Source organism: Rhopilema esculentum, chromosome 19 (assembly GCF_057945365.1).
Source record: "Rhopilema esculentum isolate cy_ngs chromosome 19, ASM5794536v1, whole genome shotgun sequence".
NCBI lineage: Eukaryota > Metazoa > Cnidaria > Scyphozoa > Rhizostomeae > Rhizostomatidae > Rhopilema > Rhopilema esculentum.
This window is the reverse complement of record NC_142833.1, coordinates 7,067,593-7,084,575: the sequence shown is the minus strand read 5'-3', so window position 1 is coordinate 7,084,575 and position 16,983 is coordinate 7,067,593. Positions and strand designations below refer to the sequence as shown.

At 35.3% G+C, this 16,983-nt stretch overlaps 1 protein-coding gene across 2 annotated transcripts; it reads left to right on the top strand.

The window, feature by feature from the left end:
• The first annotated feature begins 3,490 nt into the window (after positions 1-3,490).
• On the top strand, positions 3,491-16,883 carry LOC135688133 (adipolin). Of its 2 annotated transcripts, none has more exons than XM_065204851.2 (9): positions 3,491-4,368; positions 10,922-11,070; positions 11,872-12,006; positions 12,827-12,941; positions 13,098-13,135; positions 13,539-13,652; positions 14,267-14,457; positions 14,979-15,057; positions 15,746-16,883. In XM_065204851.2, the coding sequence occupies exons 2-9, from the start codon at positions 10,948-10,950 to the stop codon at positions 15,842-15,844; spliced, it is 894 nt and encodes a 297-aa protein (XP_065060923.1). In that variant the 5' UTR covers positions 3,491-4,368; positions 10,922-10,947; the 3' UTR covers positions 15,845-16,883. The 2 variants fall into 2 exon arrangements, with proteins under 2 accessions (XP_065060923.1, XP_065060922.1); XM_065204850.2 differs by having other exon boundaries at positions 3,499-4,338.
• Positions 16,884-16,983: the final 100 nt, after the last annotated feature.

Genomic DNA, 16,983 nt, shown 5'->3' with positions numbered 1-16,983 from the left:
CTGCAATCCCAAGTTAAGACTTCTATTTCAACTAAAGAAATCCCACCATTTTTCTCCTTCGAAATACTGACGGAAATGTGTGGAATGGAAGGATCAATACTAATCCAAGCTGATTTAAGACGTTTATGTTTGATTAGCATGAATTTGTTAGAGATGCTGAGATTCAAAGACTACAATCGGATATCTACCAAAAGGATATACAATGAGATAAATAAAACTGTCACTTTTAGATCTTCATTCAATTTTGGGATTGCGTGAAATAATGTTAGTTTGAACTAGGTTCTCCTTGTTCTTCTTTAGATTATGAAAAGCAAACTGTAAAAGATAATTAGACAGCAGTTAGTTAATTAGGAAGTTAAGGTAAAATACAACACCACACATGAACAAACTGACATATTAACAAATTATGTCTCGTTTTGAATTTCAACCTCGTTTGGCTTTCAGAAAGTCAAGGAAAGTAATATGCGAATTGCGAATTGCGAATAATTACGGGTATTTTCAGAAGGTTGATTTAGCAGTTTTTGTTTTGAACTTCAGTTTGAATCAACACTCCTTTACAAATCAAATATTCCAAGAAGTAATTTTTCAATACCTTTCAAATTGAATTATATAGTTAAACTCACTGTTATCAAAACACAGTAGGACCGATTACCGAGAGGCAGGAACTTCCTGATTGAAAATTTTGCTGAAAGATCTGAGAAATAACGCAATTCTGAAATCTGGAAAGGCGATTTCTTCACCTCCTGGGGTAGTTAAGCACCACTCTTTAAAATCAACGTGTACTTCCGAGAGCGGCTGAAAAGAAACAGGGGAGTCAATAAGTCGTGATTTCCCTGTATGTTTATTATAATGTCAAAAATTATATTGTGATTCACAATGCTTTAAGAGGATTCGCAGTTGACATTTGTAATTACTAATCTGGTAGAACTTGCAGGGAATTTTCAAGTCACTTTAGATCCACTGCATTGCAGTTTTATTATGGGAAAACTATACTTCTATGGCATACACATTTTTTTATAATAATGATTTTTTTAGTATTAGGCTCGAATTTTATTGAAGTTTGACTTGTTATTAATCTGAGTTTCTTGAGCAACAAGTTTCATATGAACTGGTATTTTTAATTTCCGGTTTTCTGAGAAGAAGTAACTAGCAAAGATTCATTCTTTCTTTCTCAATTTTTGCCATAAATTCCTCAATTTTCTCAACTTACATAATGTTTCACTTAAGAATGTCATAATAATTATTTGTATCACAGTTTTCTTAGAATATCGAGGCCACACTAAAACAGGTATTCTCATAAAAAAAGACGAGGCAATTTATCTCTTCAGAACAGGTAATGGATCACAAGTTCAGCATCTATCAACATCGCAAGGAACAAAACAAACTTTGGGCAAGGTACGGCAAGGACACAAAAACTTGGGAAATGGAGCATATAAGCTAGCCAGTTGCTAAGAACAAGATAATTTTTGTGCCCAATGAGTTTCACCCTATTGTTCTATGCAAGATATATAATATAGGTATTTGGTCATCTATCCTAGCGCACAGTTTACATCTAGAAGTCTTTTCGATATATCAACTGACTCTGTCTCTGTCAATAGTATGAAAACTGTTCAAAATATAATACAACCATACTTCAGACGTAAGTCTTTAAATGTTATATAGGCTTTTCTGATAATCATTTTAATGATTTTGCATGAAATTTGTGTGAAAACCGATTAGTTTATAGCTAATTGGTAGCTCTACTATACTAGAAGATCTTTTTTATCTATGGAAGCTGACTGAACTTCCTTTCTTCAAACCAGCCTCGGATACATTTTGCACAATATTGTAAACGGTATTAGGGTATACGCCGGTTTTAGTCACACGAAATGTTGCTTGAAATTGTGTGACTGTAAACGAAGTGTGTGTGTTTGTAAGTTGACAAAATTTAATAGTCTTTGTTTTTTGGTTAAAATTTTATTGTGAATGTAAACGGTGATGTGAATTTTAGCGTAGTGACTTAAAGGGATTTTTCAGTATCTATTCAGGCCCTTTAAAAATCCGCGTGTGATGACCGTATGATCCTGATGTCTTGCCAATCACTTATAATTTCAGCAATTTTCAGCAGAAGATCTTTTTTCTATGTTGTTTCTGTATACATCGATAATAGCTGGCACTTTCCTTTTGCTTTCTCGTGCTCGTTATTCGCGAAAATTCCATCATTCCTTCTCAGGTTATTTGATAAACCTGGTTTTTACACATTGCCTCTTGTATTCTCTTTTAGCCTTGCCATAGCCCCATATTGATTACTTTCTTGTAATTAGCATTCAAAGCATCTCGGATTGGTATGCATCACTGCAGGTTGAAAGTACCAGATTACAAAAAGAGTACCGAAGTGTTACTTCATCAAGAATCTATTTTTAGTTTTTTTTAAATTTTGACCACATAATCTGAAAGAATGGCACAAAAATACCTCTAAATGTGCAAAATCAGGTAGTTATGTTTATAATTGGGCGAAATATGGCCAATGAAAAATTTCAAGTTTGCTAACGGATCACTGTTGTTCTGGCCTGGTTCATAAAGTTTTGAACCAAGACCAGATTTCAGAGGTTTATGGGTAAAGAGGCTGTGCTCACGTGGCCATGTCTAAGCCAATTTGTAACACATTCCATTGATTTTGCACATTTAGAGTTATTTCATTATGCTCTTTTGGGATATATGGTCAAAATAGCTTTTGTGACGTCATCACCTCGGTACTCTCTTGTAACAACTCTAGGACAGTCACTATTTGTGCTGTAAAAATGGGTTTCTTAATTGTTTACGAGTTTCAAGAATCCTGTACTAGCAGCCTAATTCTCATTCCAGAAAGGCAGAGAAACTGACAAAAACTCGAAAGCTGTAAGGGGACCGCAAGTGATGCTGGGATGCAATTGTATTCCTAGTCCACCCTTCCACTAGCGTACAGGGGGCGTCCAGTCTACTCTGGGTTCCAGAGCGTACTTTATCGACGTCCCACTTGCTACACTTGACGCTCTGGAACCCAAGTACTCTTAAGCGTATTACCCATGGCAAAGGCCCACATCATAATTTTTGAATGTAGATAGACATGAGCCAAACCCTTCGACCTTAGTCTTCTTTTTGTGGGTGGGCTTCATGTTCCAGACGAGATCTTGCTTTGACGCACTTGACAAATATGTCTCCCACCTTTCAGTACGAGCATTGGTAAAATGCAGAATATACCACTCGATATGCTAGCAGCCATTCATGCAATGTAAGCCAGAAGTAGACATTACTATGTTAATAATACTATGAAATATACAGGAAAGCTCTTAAGGATTTAAGTAAGTAGAAAAATTGTATATCCAGTAGGTTCGGTTTCAAATCCCATTTATCACTTGCCCGACTGCAATATTTTTGATTTGGTGGTAAGCTGAAACGCAGTGTGCCACTCGAGGATACTAAGCCGCTACACATCACTACTGAAAGCCCACAGTGCGCTCACGGAGGTGACTTATTAGTCTGCCAGGCGGAGGGTAAGTCTGGGAAATAGGTTTGTAAATAGCATGGTGAGAGCACTCCAGGAAGCATATTGATTGCAAGACTTCTAAGTGCTATGCAAAAGTGTATAGTAATTGGCTCGGGGATACAACTCTTCACTGGAAAACGTCATGGCATAAATTTTGCATTATATAGTTCTGTACGGCTGAAGAGGGGATACTGGTTCGTGTCGTGGTACTATGCTGTGATCTTGTCAAAATGGAGAACTGTCTGTTATTAAATTTATTGCAATGCACATAAGGGAGATTTAATAATTTGCAAGGTAATGTAAATAATAATTAAGGAATAACGGAAAATGAGTTCTATGTTGGGTAAAATTTATTGTAGCCATTCATAAAAGTTGTTACAAAGAGAAAGTCGCAAAGCAGTGAGAAAGGGTGACGGTTGTTTTACAGATACAGATATCCTAGTTCCTAATTAGGGAAGAGCGTATTGGCAAGTTCTGGACCTCTTAAGGCATGGGTTGGAGCTAAGAGGTGTTTAGCGATACTGCTGTGTACTTGTCACGTGATAAACTGATTGATGTCGGCAAGGAAACGAGGATTACCTATGATGATTAAGCTTGAACTAATGCAATATGCAACAGAAAACAACTAGGATAATACGCCAAGATTGGGCACATTGTTGTTTGTCCAGGTCGAATCTCATTCACGATACTGTGTTCACTGGCAGTGAAGATTGGTGATCGTCTTATCGTCTCAGAAGAGCAACGCCAAAGATCAACGCGAAGTCCTCAGAACAAAGGGCCTGAAGTGTCAACAAACTGTTAATAGATCAAGTGATTTACGCGTTCATTTAGCCGTGAGTACGAGCTATCTACGTATAATTCAGGTAGATGATTTGTTAACTATAAATTCAATATTCTTGGAAATCTGTAGTCTGATATCAACACACATGTGTGTGTCTGATAGGTATCAATCTTCTAGCTATACTTCTCTATCAGAACAGTTCTCAATATAAAAATATGTCATTAAACATGCAGTAGAAATCTGTGCAGTGCAAATGTTAAGTGTTAACTGTATACCCTTTCGAATAAACTACATTCAAACTTATAGTTCCTGTTGTAAAAGTTGGTTAAGTGTTTCAACTTTTTCATGCTATCTAGATATTTAAATTCTCAATGTGTCTAGAGAATTATTTTTACAATGTAGAGAGTACTACTGCGAATCAATGACTGAGCCTTGGTGTGTCTGCCATATGCAAGAGCAAAATATTTCTCATATTGTAAAATTCCTTTACAAGATAGCCAATGGATGACACATAACTGATTCAATGACTTGAAATCCAACCCTATATTAGACTATACATTATTTTCTCTTTGAAAGATGACATCGTAATAGACTTACTTTCCTTCTCAGTTTGGATCAATACCTAATTAATCATGTTGAGATTTGGATGTCGTTGTATCCTAGCTTACTCGTCATCAGTGTTAAACTCTCATTTGCAATTTCAAGAAGCCCAACTGTTAGCAGTTGGTAAAACTCTCATTTGGTGGGAACATGAATAAAAAATGTTTTCTGTCATTTGGTGCATAGAACAGGATAGTTTTAGGTTGCTACTCCGAATTTCACGCTTGATGCGATCACCAGGCAACTGCCAGCCAAAATGAAAGTAATTCGTAACATGAAGAAGGATAAATTGCATCTTTGCATAATTAAAAACACATTATAAAGTCAGTAAAATAAAAATGTTTCGATGCCGTATATTTTGAAGAAAATGCAAAAACAACGTGTTCATGATGTTTAAGAGATCTGGAATATTGCTTTTTGGGTTCCATCATCTTTGTAACAAGAAATGTCGACTGTGTATGTGAAGAAAATGTTGCTTGAACTAAGTAAATGATACAACACCAAAAGGCGTTACAACATGAGGCTTTTATATGAAAAATAATGCCATAAGAACCAGCATTTTCCTGACCAAAAACTAAGTGCTACAGCCTACGTCTTAACGCACACTGGCATGATTTGAAATGACTTCCTCTCACCCAGATAAAACATATAGTGTGTTTTTAGTCTAGGGGATATTTTATTTTATAACAGGCAGTGTTGGGATGGAGGAACATGAATGGCAATGCTTTGCGTCTCGTTAGAGCAATTTTAATATGTTCTCTTGTTCGTGATACTGCATCGACGATGCAGAGACCATATTTTCACTGTCATCTAGTCGCTAATATTCAAGCAAATCTCAGTTAAACGAGATAAGTTACCTCGACAGTAGCAGAAGATTAACGGCCTAGCCAATCGTTTATTTTGGAAGGGTGATCTATTTGTATAACCGCACGTACATTGCTATGTAGAATGCCGCGGTAATTGAGATAATGTTTTAAGAGGAAAGCTCTGATAAAACGGCATGTCTTAAGAGGTTTAGCGCATGTTTTCTTGAGAATTTGAACAAATGAAGAAATCAAACAGGGGGTTAGTGTGTTATCAATTTGTCACCTTATTTCAGTTGGAGTTTGTACAGTGGTAAGACAATTTTGCAATTGACACAAGTTTTCTCTGTTCAGGAAAATTCTATACAACATTCTTCTTTCTATGACAATCATTTTTACCTTAAAATACCTTTAGCTGAAGGCGAAATCTATGCCTGCTACGCCAGAAATCTCCGGCGTGAACGTGTCCTCAAGGCCAATATACTGGCGTACAACCGAGCCTGTTTCAGTTTCTTTGGCGCAATAAAAATTTTTCAAAAGTTTCAAACTCTGGGCGTATTATCTCTGATCTACTGGCATGCCTCTGGCATCGAAGAAATGTGGATTATGATTTCTTGTCGCAAAATATAAGCAAACTGAATTTAACTACTATGTTGCTTATTCTTCCTGTCTAAATTGAAGCAATTTTTTCCAGTAAAACCCCAAACAAGTTTTCAAAGCGAAAGAAAATTTTTTGAGTTCAGTTTGAAATTTAGAACCAATTGTTGCACTTTAAGATGATAAAGGACAAGGTGCTTCTTTAGAAAGTCAAGTTACGCCTTTAGAAAGTTAAAAAATATGAATTTAGTGAGACGAAAAATTTGCACTCTTGACATGGTGGTGGGTACATTAAAAAACCAAAGAAAAAAGTAATTTTAAAGACCAAATGAAAGATATCTTGAAAAGAAATTCCACTATACTAAATATGAAATCGTTTTGAAGGACAGAGTCTCTTGCAAGTGTCTAATATTATTGGTGTTTATCATAGGCGAAAGAAGTCAGCTGGTAAAACACAAGATAAGCAGTTCTGAAAATATGTTGGGTTGGCACTCATGTGTGCCAAAGTTACAGTAGCAGCATTTATATGACTTATCTGTTCTAGGTTAAGTATAGGCAGGCAGCTTTCGGCGGGTTTCTTTCAGTAATGAAAGGTTCGCGTTCTAATAAAGTAATTTTTTTTCATACTTGAGCAAAATGCAGTTATTTTACAATACATGAGACAAAGCGAGCTGACCCAACTACCAAAACATATCAGGTGCCGAGTTGAAAAGTAAGGTTCTTCAACATGTTGGTTCGATTACCGTGAAAACTCGGGCACCAGGCTTAAAAGTGATCAGGTTTTACGTCCCTGAAGGCCCGAATCTTTTAATGTTGAAGAGCTGGTAAAGGGTTGGTAGAGGGCCCTTATTATTCCTACTAGATGTTTCAATCCTGCTATCAACCCTATCATTGCCGCTTGTCTGTTTTGTAAATTTTAAATAGTTCCATCTTGTCACTTTTCGGTTTGTTTTAAATCTAAGTTTTTTGTTAACCCCCTTAGAAAAATGACATGGGCTACAAGATACTCTTTAAGGTTAACTCGGACAATGTATGTTCTGTGATTGAACAAATTATTATTTCGCAAGGAATTGTATTGATAATGAGGCGAGCTAAGATTTTGGTGGCTTAGATGCATAATGTGGAAATGAAAGGTTATAAATTCAGTGAAATCCACAAAGGATAAGAAGGATCATAATTATTACGACTGCATTGCCGATGCCAAAATACCCTTCTTTGGTTTTGTAAAACCATGCAAATTAGGTTTTGGCAATTCCTCCGACTCTCCTGAAAACAGCATGTAATTGACTTATAAATGTCTTATGAGATTATTAATTGTGATAAAAAGAAGGAAGCCAATTATTGTGACTTTTTCTTATACACGTATTACCACTACGATTTCTATAAATAAATATCAAATGGGTGCCTGAAGTGGAACATGCCAATACTTCCTGCTGGTTTCGTGGCCAATTGATTGCACACCAAACCTCACATTGATGATTTGTGACTCAAGCGACTAGATAAAAAGACCAAACATGCCTTCAAGTGTGCCGTAGAAAAAGAAAGTTAAAATCAAAGCATTATGCAAAAATTTTCTACTAATGTAAAATGTCAATTTTGAGAATAGAATTCTTGGACATAAACTATCGGTGTGTGGAATATTTTGGACAAAGTTTCGGTCAAATTCTTACCTGAATTTCATAAAAACAAGACTTTTAGCTACTCTTATCATTTTCATTTCATAAGTTCAAAGTTGCAATGTCACTGGTTTCAAGTTCAAGTTGATAAAACATGTTCGGTAAATAATTGGCTGAAATTCCAAAACTTAACTGAATGAAAATGTTTACCCAGGCCAAACTCTGAAGTTGTTGGGGGGACGAACCACATTGGCCTGATCATCATGCACATGTGAGCTAAAATCAACGACGTTATTTCCTTATAGCTTAATGTATTTCTGTAGTAGGAGCATTGGTGGCCCTCATGGGAACATACCAGTCTTGAAGCAAATTTAGAAAATAGGGTGTCACGAGAAGAGTGAGAATGAAACTCTGGTTTATACTATGCACCGAGATATATTATAGAAACGTGATTAAATGACGTGATGTAAATTTATAAATTTGTCCACAAGCCTTTTTCCTGATGTCCATGTGCATATGACGCATTTTTCTTACTGGTTCGAACAAATGGATAGGACAATGTAAATTGTGGATATGTTTACAACATTGAAGAGCACGTGTCTTGAAAAGGCATTCGTCTATACCTTACATGAAGTATTTACGCCACATAGTAATAAGTTTGAATCACTACAATCAATGGCCCTAAACTAGACTCCTTTCCCAACAATAAGACAGGTGATGCAGGCACTGTGCACACGAGAAGTGATGGTAGGATCTCTTGCGCCGAGAGAATCGAAAGGCACATCTTGACCATCGGCTGTTAAACTGATTAAAATCAATTCTGTGATTTAGAGACCATGAAAATCTACAGGAAGGGAAGGTTTATGGCGAATGGTACTGACATATCCCTTTTTCAACGAAAGGCTGCAAATTAGTCTAGAAACCGAGTTTAAAATTGCGGATGGAAGTGAAGTTCTACGTTTGTTTGATTCGATTGTAGCAAACTACAGTACACGGATTTTGCAACTAGAAAGGGGAAGGATTTTGATGAACGGTTCAAAAAATCTCCCATTCCAAAAGAACAGCTGCAAACAAACTAAAGTAGAATCAAGCTTTGGAGATTAAAGTGATTATAATGTGTAAAGATGGTTGTCTTTCCCTGATTGATCGAAAAAGAAAAACGAAAAAGCCTGATATAAATATTTGTCTTCTTTTGAAAAGGCCTATGATTTAAAAGAAACATTCAGACGACATTAGTCAGCCCTATGTTTAACCCATTTTTTAATGACTGAGTTTACCTCAACTTGTATTTTCAATGTAGGTATGAGCAACGCAGATGCAATATGATTTGAAATAAGTTATTTGAAAAAGGAATCAACGCAGAAAGTGGCCTTTAATTTTTTGTAAATATTCTTACTGAAAGAGAAAGAAATGAAGACGTAAGATGCTTTCTAGATGTCCAAAGATGGTGATAGTATGATTTGATTCACATAGGATATTAGCAAACAACAGTGATTTTTCATTTTTTGCCACTCATAATCTGTCTTTCTCAGTGCGAATAAAATCTTCGGACAATGAGAAGATTGGGCACAAACATTTTTGGACAGGAGTGGATTGGTTTTGGCTTCTTATTTAATTAGTAGTTAGCGGTAATATTCGATAATCAAGAAGGTCCAGATCAGTTAAATTTGAAACGACGTCAAATTACCAGCTTATAAAAGTCAGTGGCTAACAATTCAAAAACAACAACAAAACTGATATTTACCGTTTCTGCCATTTTTTAAATCTTGAGAATATTGGCTCTTTAATATCCAGATAAGATATAAATTATCCTATCTGGACTGTTTTACACAACCGACAAATGTGCTTTTTATGGCAATATCTGTAATAGCAGCGATGCCGTTAACCGTCAACCAATACCCAATTTTAGGCAAAATCCATGTATCAAGGAGCAGTGATGACCAATTTGTGCAGTGATGAATCGAAAATGTGCAGTGGTGAATTGAGAAATGTGCAGTGATCAATTACTTCCCTTTATTTTCATTCACGATCATTTTCTTTTGGCCAGGTTTGATATGTTCTGGTAAAATGTATACATAATCAGTGGCAGCTGTAGTTAGGCCAAATTACACTGAAAATGTCCCTGAAAACAATGTAAAACATTGTTGGTCTGTCCAAAGAGGTCCAGTCAAAACGTAGCCACACCCTTAGCCACACCCTATTGGCCCCAAAAATCTGCGTTTTACTCTGTTTTGTGCAGTGATGAAAATTCCTTAAATTAATGCCTGCTATGTATCCAAGGTTCTATCATTTTTCCTATCTAAGGTGATGCAGTAACTGTTTAAATGGGGTTTGAACAGTCAATATAAGCTATTGTATTTTAACTTAGCTTTATGTTGCTTATAAAGCAACTTAACTTAAGGGAAGCGCCGTTTGTCAGAAAGTCGAAAGTTGACTTCACATTTTAACCAGTGACGTCTTCTAACATATTAACGCGTCAAGAAATTAAAAAGTCTAACACTAATGGTGTTGGAAGTTGAAAAGTACAAGATATCAAGATTTACATAAAGCTTTTAAATTTTTGGCACTGTTAGTATTGGTAAATTGATATTTCTTTATCTAGCTATCTAGCTATCTTTATCTTATCTATCTAGCTAGTTTTCTTAAAAACATAATGCTTTTAAATTATCATGTGATATTCTGCAAGCTTGGCAGTGAGAATCAATCGATTACCGTTTTTAGAACAGGATTTTTACAAGAAACAGAAAGACGCATTTTATAACTATGTGTATACCTTCTTGATACAGAATATTATTTATGGCATGCAAATCATGGCTACGAGATGCCGTTCTAGCATTCCCTGTAACATTTAAGTGATGCTTTTAATGAGCAGATCAATTAGGAAGAACGACAATCTAGAGGACAGGTGTTGGTGGAAAGCAAAAATCGAAGCAGATGTGCATGGAACGAAAAGTTCATTCAAACAAAGTTGTTTCTCCATGCATGATAGTTGAGCTAAATCATTGCACTTCCTTTGCAGAAAAGGCTGCATTGACCTGCGTGAAAATGGCGAGAGCTTGGATAAGCACAGGGATTTTCACAGTCGCAATAATCCTGCTTGTCTTTGCAAACTGTGTAGAGATGAAGGGCAAGAGAGACCGCAAAAACCGTCGTAACAGAGATCATATTGTAAGTATGAAGACTTTTCTTGCAATGTTCATCATCCTTAACATCCTTAACAGATTGCAAAGTCTGCAAATGACGCGATTGGGTCATGCTCTACACGCATTTTATCTTACAAAAAAAAGGGTTTAGTAGAGGCCTGTTATAATATATACCGAGACGCATTAAAATAAAACACGTGTTATTTTAATAAGAACTATTTTAACTATGGATGTGTGAAAACCGAGAAATGAAATAAAAACAATAGGGATAGGACAGTATAAAGACCAAAGGGCTCAAATTTGCCATTGTGACAACTCTCAGACCATACTTTCATCGCACTAAGATTTAGTTTTGAGCCTGGAACGTATTCGGTCGAAAACCACACCTTTTTGTCCGCAAATTCAGCAAAGTCTACTTTATTTGTAACTTGATAAAAATATCGTAGAAGTATGCGAGGAAAGGAATACCCTTGTGAAGCTATTTTGTGAGATTAAAGTCGCGTGTTGTTATAGATACCTTTTGAATATCTATTTAGATATTAAAAGATTGTCAAGAAAATCGTTTGCTTTGTTAGGATTGTTTGAGACTGTGAGGTCATTTTTGTGTGTGAATATATCTCAAAAGTACCTTGAATTTAATAATTGACTTTTTAAATGATTATATCAGTTGAATTTAAAGCCTGACTAGATTTGATAACAATGTGTATCACATTAAGCTAGACTTTGTGACTTCATGTTTTGGTGAATTAGGGACACTGACCTTAGTAGAACCATTCAGTCATTGCACTTCTGGTCTATTGTGAGATTTGATGCTTGTTTAACCTAGAAACTCAAAGAAAATCGCGGAAAAGTCGATCCTGTGAAAAGCTGGTTAGCATTTGTACAGCAGTCTTCTCAGCGGCGTGGGCAAAATGTTGTGGAAAACAGACGGAGATCTCACAAGAAGTCAAAGAAAAACGCGGTAAGGGTGGATTTAGTATACAGAAAGTAAGAACATGACATAAAAAATGGAATAGCGACATAAAAGTTTTGGATCGAGAGGTGTAATCGCAAAATTTAAAATAAGATAAAATGTCGTTATGGTACCACACCCATGATTGCCTCATTTTCATGTTTTCGAAAAGCCCATGTGGTTCTTTGGGTCTTTGTTATTCCATGGGTTTTATGGCCATGGATTTGATGATAACTGTTACTAGATATCGTATTTGCCAAAGCATTATCATATCAACCATTAACAGACATCAATACAACATTTAGCTTTGCAATCGAGCATTCTATAAGCAAATACAATACTTCCGAATTAGTCATATTCTCATGGGCATAATCATTATGTAGCTAGTGCATTTTCAGATATTAATCATCTTAGATGAGTCTGGGTCACTTTATGCCTTGATTTCATACATTTAGTCCGAGATTTACATATTCTAAGACGAGCTTAGCCGATATGAAATACAACCTTCTTTGTTAATCATGATTATTCTGTTGATGAAATTGGGTATTTGATAGAATAATTCGTTGCATGTTTGCAGTGGTGTGTTCGAGTTTATTGATAGTTTAGGAATAATAATGATGATCATGATTAGAAAAATGATTATGATTATGATTATGATGTTTTTAATGATGATGTGGTGATTTTGGTGATGATAATTTTTGACAGTGTTGTTTCTTATGAAAAAGCTGATGACCACAATGCTGATTGATAAAGACAATCTAATGTGAATCTCATAAAACAGCAAAATGATTAGATAAATATGACGATTCTTGCTACAAATTTCTTGCAGCACAATGTACCTCAAGGACCCCCCGGACCACCTGGACCACAAGGACCCCCAGGCCCACCTGGTGCAGTTATTTCGGAGGCAGCCATGGTAGCAGAATTCAGAAATCTCGTAAGAAGTAGGTAGCAGTTGTTTGATTCTTAATCTGTAAGGAATGGCTATCAATTTAGCTTTTGTTAAAGAAAAGCATCTATGACAGGACACCATGGAACTTATTTAAGTCTTGTTAATCTATAATATTTTTATCATCATTATTCATTAATTATCTTTTCAGATACAGCAGATAGAAGGGCAGCAAGATTTGCAGGACAGGTAAGACAATTTTCATTACAAGTTGTTTTAACTCTGAAAATCTTAAATGACTTGTCATTTCGTTTTCCGGTATCAAGAACTAAATGCAGTGCAGTAACAGACGTTATTCGACTTGGTTTTTGGATAACTTGAAGCAATGAAAAAAAGAAAAACATCGTGAAACAATATTACATAGCTATAGTAGAAAAATTTCCTTTTCAGATGAAAAAGCCTAATAAAAAGCTGTAGACTTTTCATAAAACTACATTTAAAGGTGTTTCATCTAATACATACACAATTCTAGGTTTAGCAGTCACACTTTGTGATACGGAAACAACTGAACAGACTCTCTATAGTAAATTCAATTGGGATCTATAATGGGTTGTAATGATATTAATTTTTAAACATTTTTATTTGTAATCAGCCCTTAGGACTAATGGCTGCCGGTGTCCCCGATGTGATATCTGCATTTTTCATCGTGCTAAAAAAAGACATTATTGTTCATAAGAAGTCAAAAAGAGAACTTAACCAATTTGAGGTGAGTGATTAACAAGCTTGTAGAAGGAAATCACATTGAAAAAGTCAATTTATGTTCACGCTGAAAAAGTCTTTTCTTACCACATGAAGGTGGCAATTTATCAGACCGTTTACGGCAATGGAGCCCTATTGTTGTAGCCTCGTACAGAACTACTGTAAATCATGGTTTCTGGTGGTACTTGAATCTGTTATATCGTGTCCTCCTCGTCGGGCAAAACCATTATACCCGCAGTCTTAACATGATTCTTATTAGATTTTTATAATTCATATTTTTTACCTAATTTATATTTTTGTGTAATACCATCAGTTTGAACACTGCTTGCTGTTGCCGAGATTAGTTCCAAAATCCAAAGGGGAAAGTTTTCCTAACGTAAACTTGACGTAAAATAATTTTCTAAGGACGTTGAAAACTTTTTTAGGCTTACTTGCGAACTTTAGTCTATGGATTTTTCAATTATATCTTCAAGTAATTTATCAATATTTTTGATTAATTATCAAAATATTTTTCAATGGATGTCAAAGGAACCAAAGGACAGTTGATTAAACTTTGTATAACATGTTTTACTGACACCTGAGATTAAAAAAAGCTAAATTCATTACAAAATTTTTGCATAGGTGAGAGGGACAGGCACATTTATTCGAGGCACTGGTGTTCAGTTGGTTTCAGGGAGGTTTACAGCTCCATACACGGCAATTTACAGATTCCAAGCTAATCTACACATCGGTAGAGCCAAAGATGTCAGTTTAAAACCACGTGATGCTATTTCAGCAAAGGTTTGCATCAACAACGACTGTGATAACAACGTGTAAGTAGGCCGTTTCTTGACATTAATTTGTAGCAGTTAAACTTTGTTATACTGGACATAATGGTCCACCACACAGTAATATACAGTAAAAATTTTTTTCTAACGAGTGCCATGTTAGCATCAATTTTCCGAAGAAAAAAGTTTCACGAGTGTTTGCTTTTACTGTAAATTTAAGTGTTAAACTGAGGTAGAAAGAATTCTTTTTAACCTGAGCACTGCAAAAGTAAACCCAATTTAGACCTGGGGCTGCAGCACAAAATGGGCAAATTGTCGGATTTAATCTGGGCCTAATTCAGGAAGGGGTTCAATGCTGCGCCAATAGCACGCACCTCAATGCAGTCCTAAACCACTGAATATTCTAAAATTTATGGCGCATTGTCTACTGAATTGTAAGTTTGACTAATGTTTTACTTTATATTTTTTGCATAGTTTCACATTCTCCATACCAATGCTTCCTACTAGGACACTCTATTATGCTTCGTTGCAAATATTGTCAAGTCAAATGTATCTTTTTTTTCTAGATCACTAAAATTTCGCTCAGGACTATCGAGTAATGCGAGAATTTTCACAATCTACGTTGAAGGTTTACTATACCTGATGGTAAGGTTATTAAAGCATCTTCTCTTTTCTAAGAAATGCAGCACTTGAAAAAATCATACTTTCAAAACAAGATAGCAATATTAAAGATAGATAGAAAGGACTATAGTAAACTAACAAGTTGGCCTGTTTATGAAATAGCTGCTTAGATAATATAAACAGTTTGGAGTACAATAACTACCAAATTTGTTGAAGTTCTTACCAACAGAGTATTGCTTTCATATAACTAATTTATTTTCCCTAATACTAGAATTTTACTCTCTTTCTACCCGAAAAATATTTTCAAAATGTTGGTAAACGTCAATCAAATATGTTTTATGAACAACAGGGCCCATCATGCCACCAGGGGGGCCGGAGGGGCAATGGCCCCCAACTTTTTTGATAAGCAAAGATATTTGCGGGAAAGGCCTTGAATTCAAGTTCGATTTATAGAACTTGGCCCCTCCACCTTGAAATTCGCGGCGTGGGCCCTGAACAACTACATCCTGAAGTCATATCAATCTTTGTAGCAAACCAAGATCGTTTAGAAAAAAAGGATGATGGATTAATTCTACCTTCCGAAACTTTCAAAGGTTACTGTACAACATTAAGCGTGTTTTTATCCCGCTTCTTCCAGATTATAAAATAAATTTTTACTACCTTGGTTTGTTTATACACATTCGACATTAAAGCGTGCTTCTTTTGTTCTTAGGCCAACCAGTATACTTCAGTTATTCTAATAAACCACTCCAGCAACATAGTGGTTGTCAACAGAGGGTCATCATTCAGCAGTTATTTGGTCGGTGCATAGCATTTATTCGATTCTAAAGAAGCGAATGGTATGAGTAATTTGTAAAATCTTGATCAAAGCTTGAAGGCACCATGGCAGTTTACAAAAAAAGAGTACCTGGGAATGTTGCTGCATCCTTGAAATTCGGTACAGGGGCAAGCAAGTCTGGCTGCTTCCATTCTGTCTGAAATAGGGTCAAAGATTGAGTAGTTAAAACTAATGTCGATGGAAACATCAAGAAGGCTGTAGGAGATGACAGAAAAGAAATATCACTTGCGGATAGCGTCCCTTTTTCCTACTGTATTTTTCAGAACGTTTGGATTGTTGGAATGATCCTCAATGGCAATTTTCTGCCTTTAAAAGAAACCATATGACTTATAAGGATATTTTAACTTTCAATTTGTGTCGGAACACTTGATCGTATTTGAAAAGCTTAACCTTCAGAATTTGAAGCTAATGATAAAATTTGGGACTGCTTAAAAAATGGATCACCATTTCATCCAATTAAAAATAGGTGTATCGTCAAAATACATTGATCCTTTAACTGTTCACTTTCAGTTGTGTTGTACGATGTATGAAATTTTTCTGTTTATGCTAGACCATGACACAAATTGGCCATTCAAAGACAGAAATGGTTCTTTAAAAATCTGTCATAGCAAACCACGACGAATTTATTACTTCATTGATGGATATTCAGATGTAAATAAGACTAAATAAGATAAATAAGAGATTTATGATTTTTTTCAAATTTGTAAAGATTCTTAGGTATCAAATCTTGCAAGGCTAAAATTTGCTTAAAAACAAAGTGCTAACGTCCCCTAATATTGAACCATAATTGATTCACTAAAACACGAAGATACTAATCTTTCATGTAAGACTAAAATAACATAAACTGTGATTTAATTATTGTGAAACTTTTAAAAAGATATTTTTATAAATATATAGCTTCTTTAGCGTAGTATTAATATATTTTATATTCTAAGTTGCAGAGAGATTACTAAAGTAAAAACTTAATTGTAATAGAAATTGTGATATGAAAAGTAGAGTATTTCTGTGTAAATGACTGAAGTTGTTTGCTTTATGTAAGAATTTTCATTACTATTCGATTAAATCACAACGATGTGTTTTGTTTATGATTACCAAAATCTGCCTGAAACTTG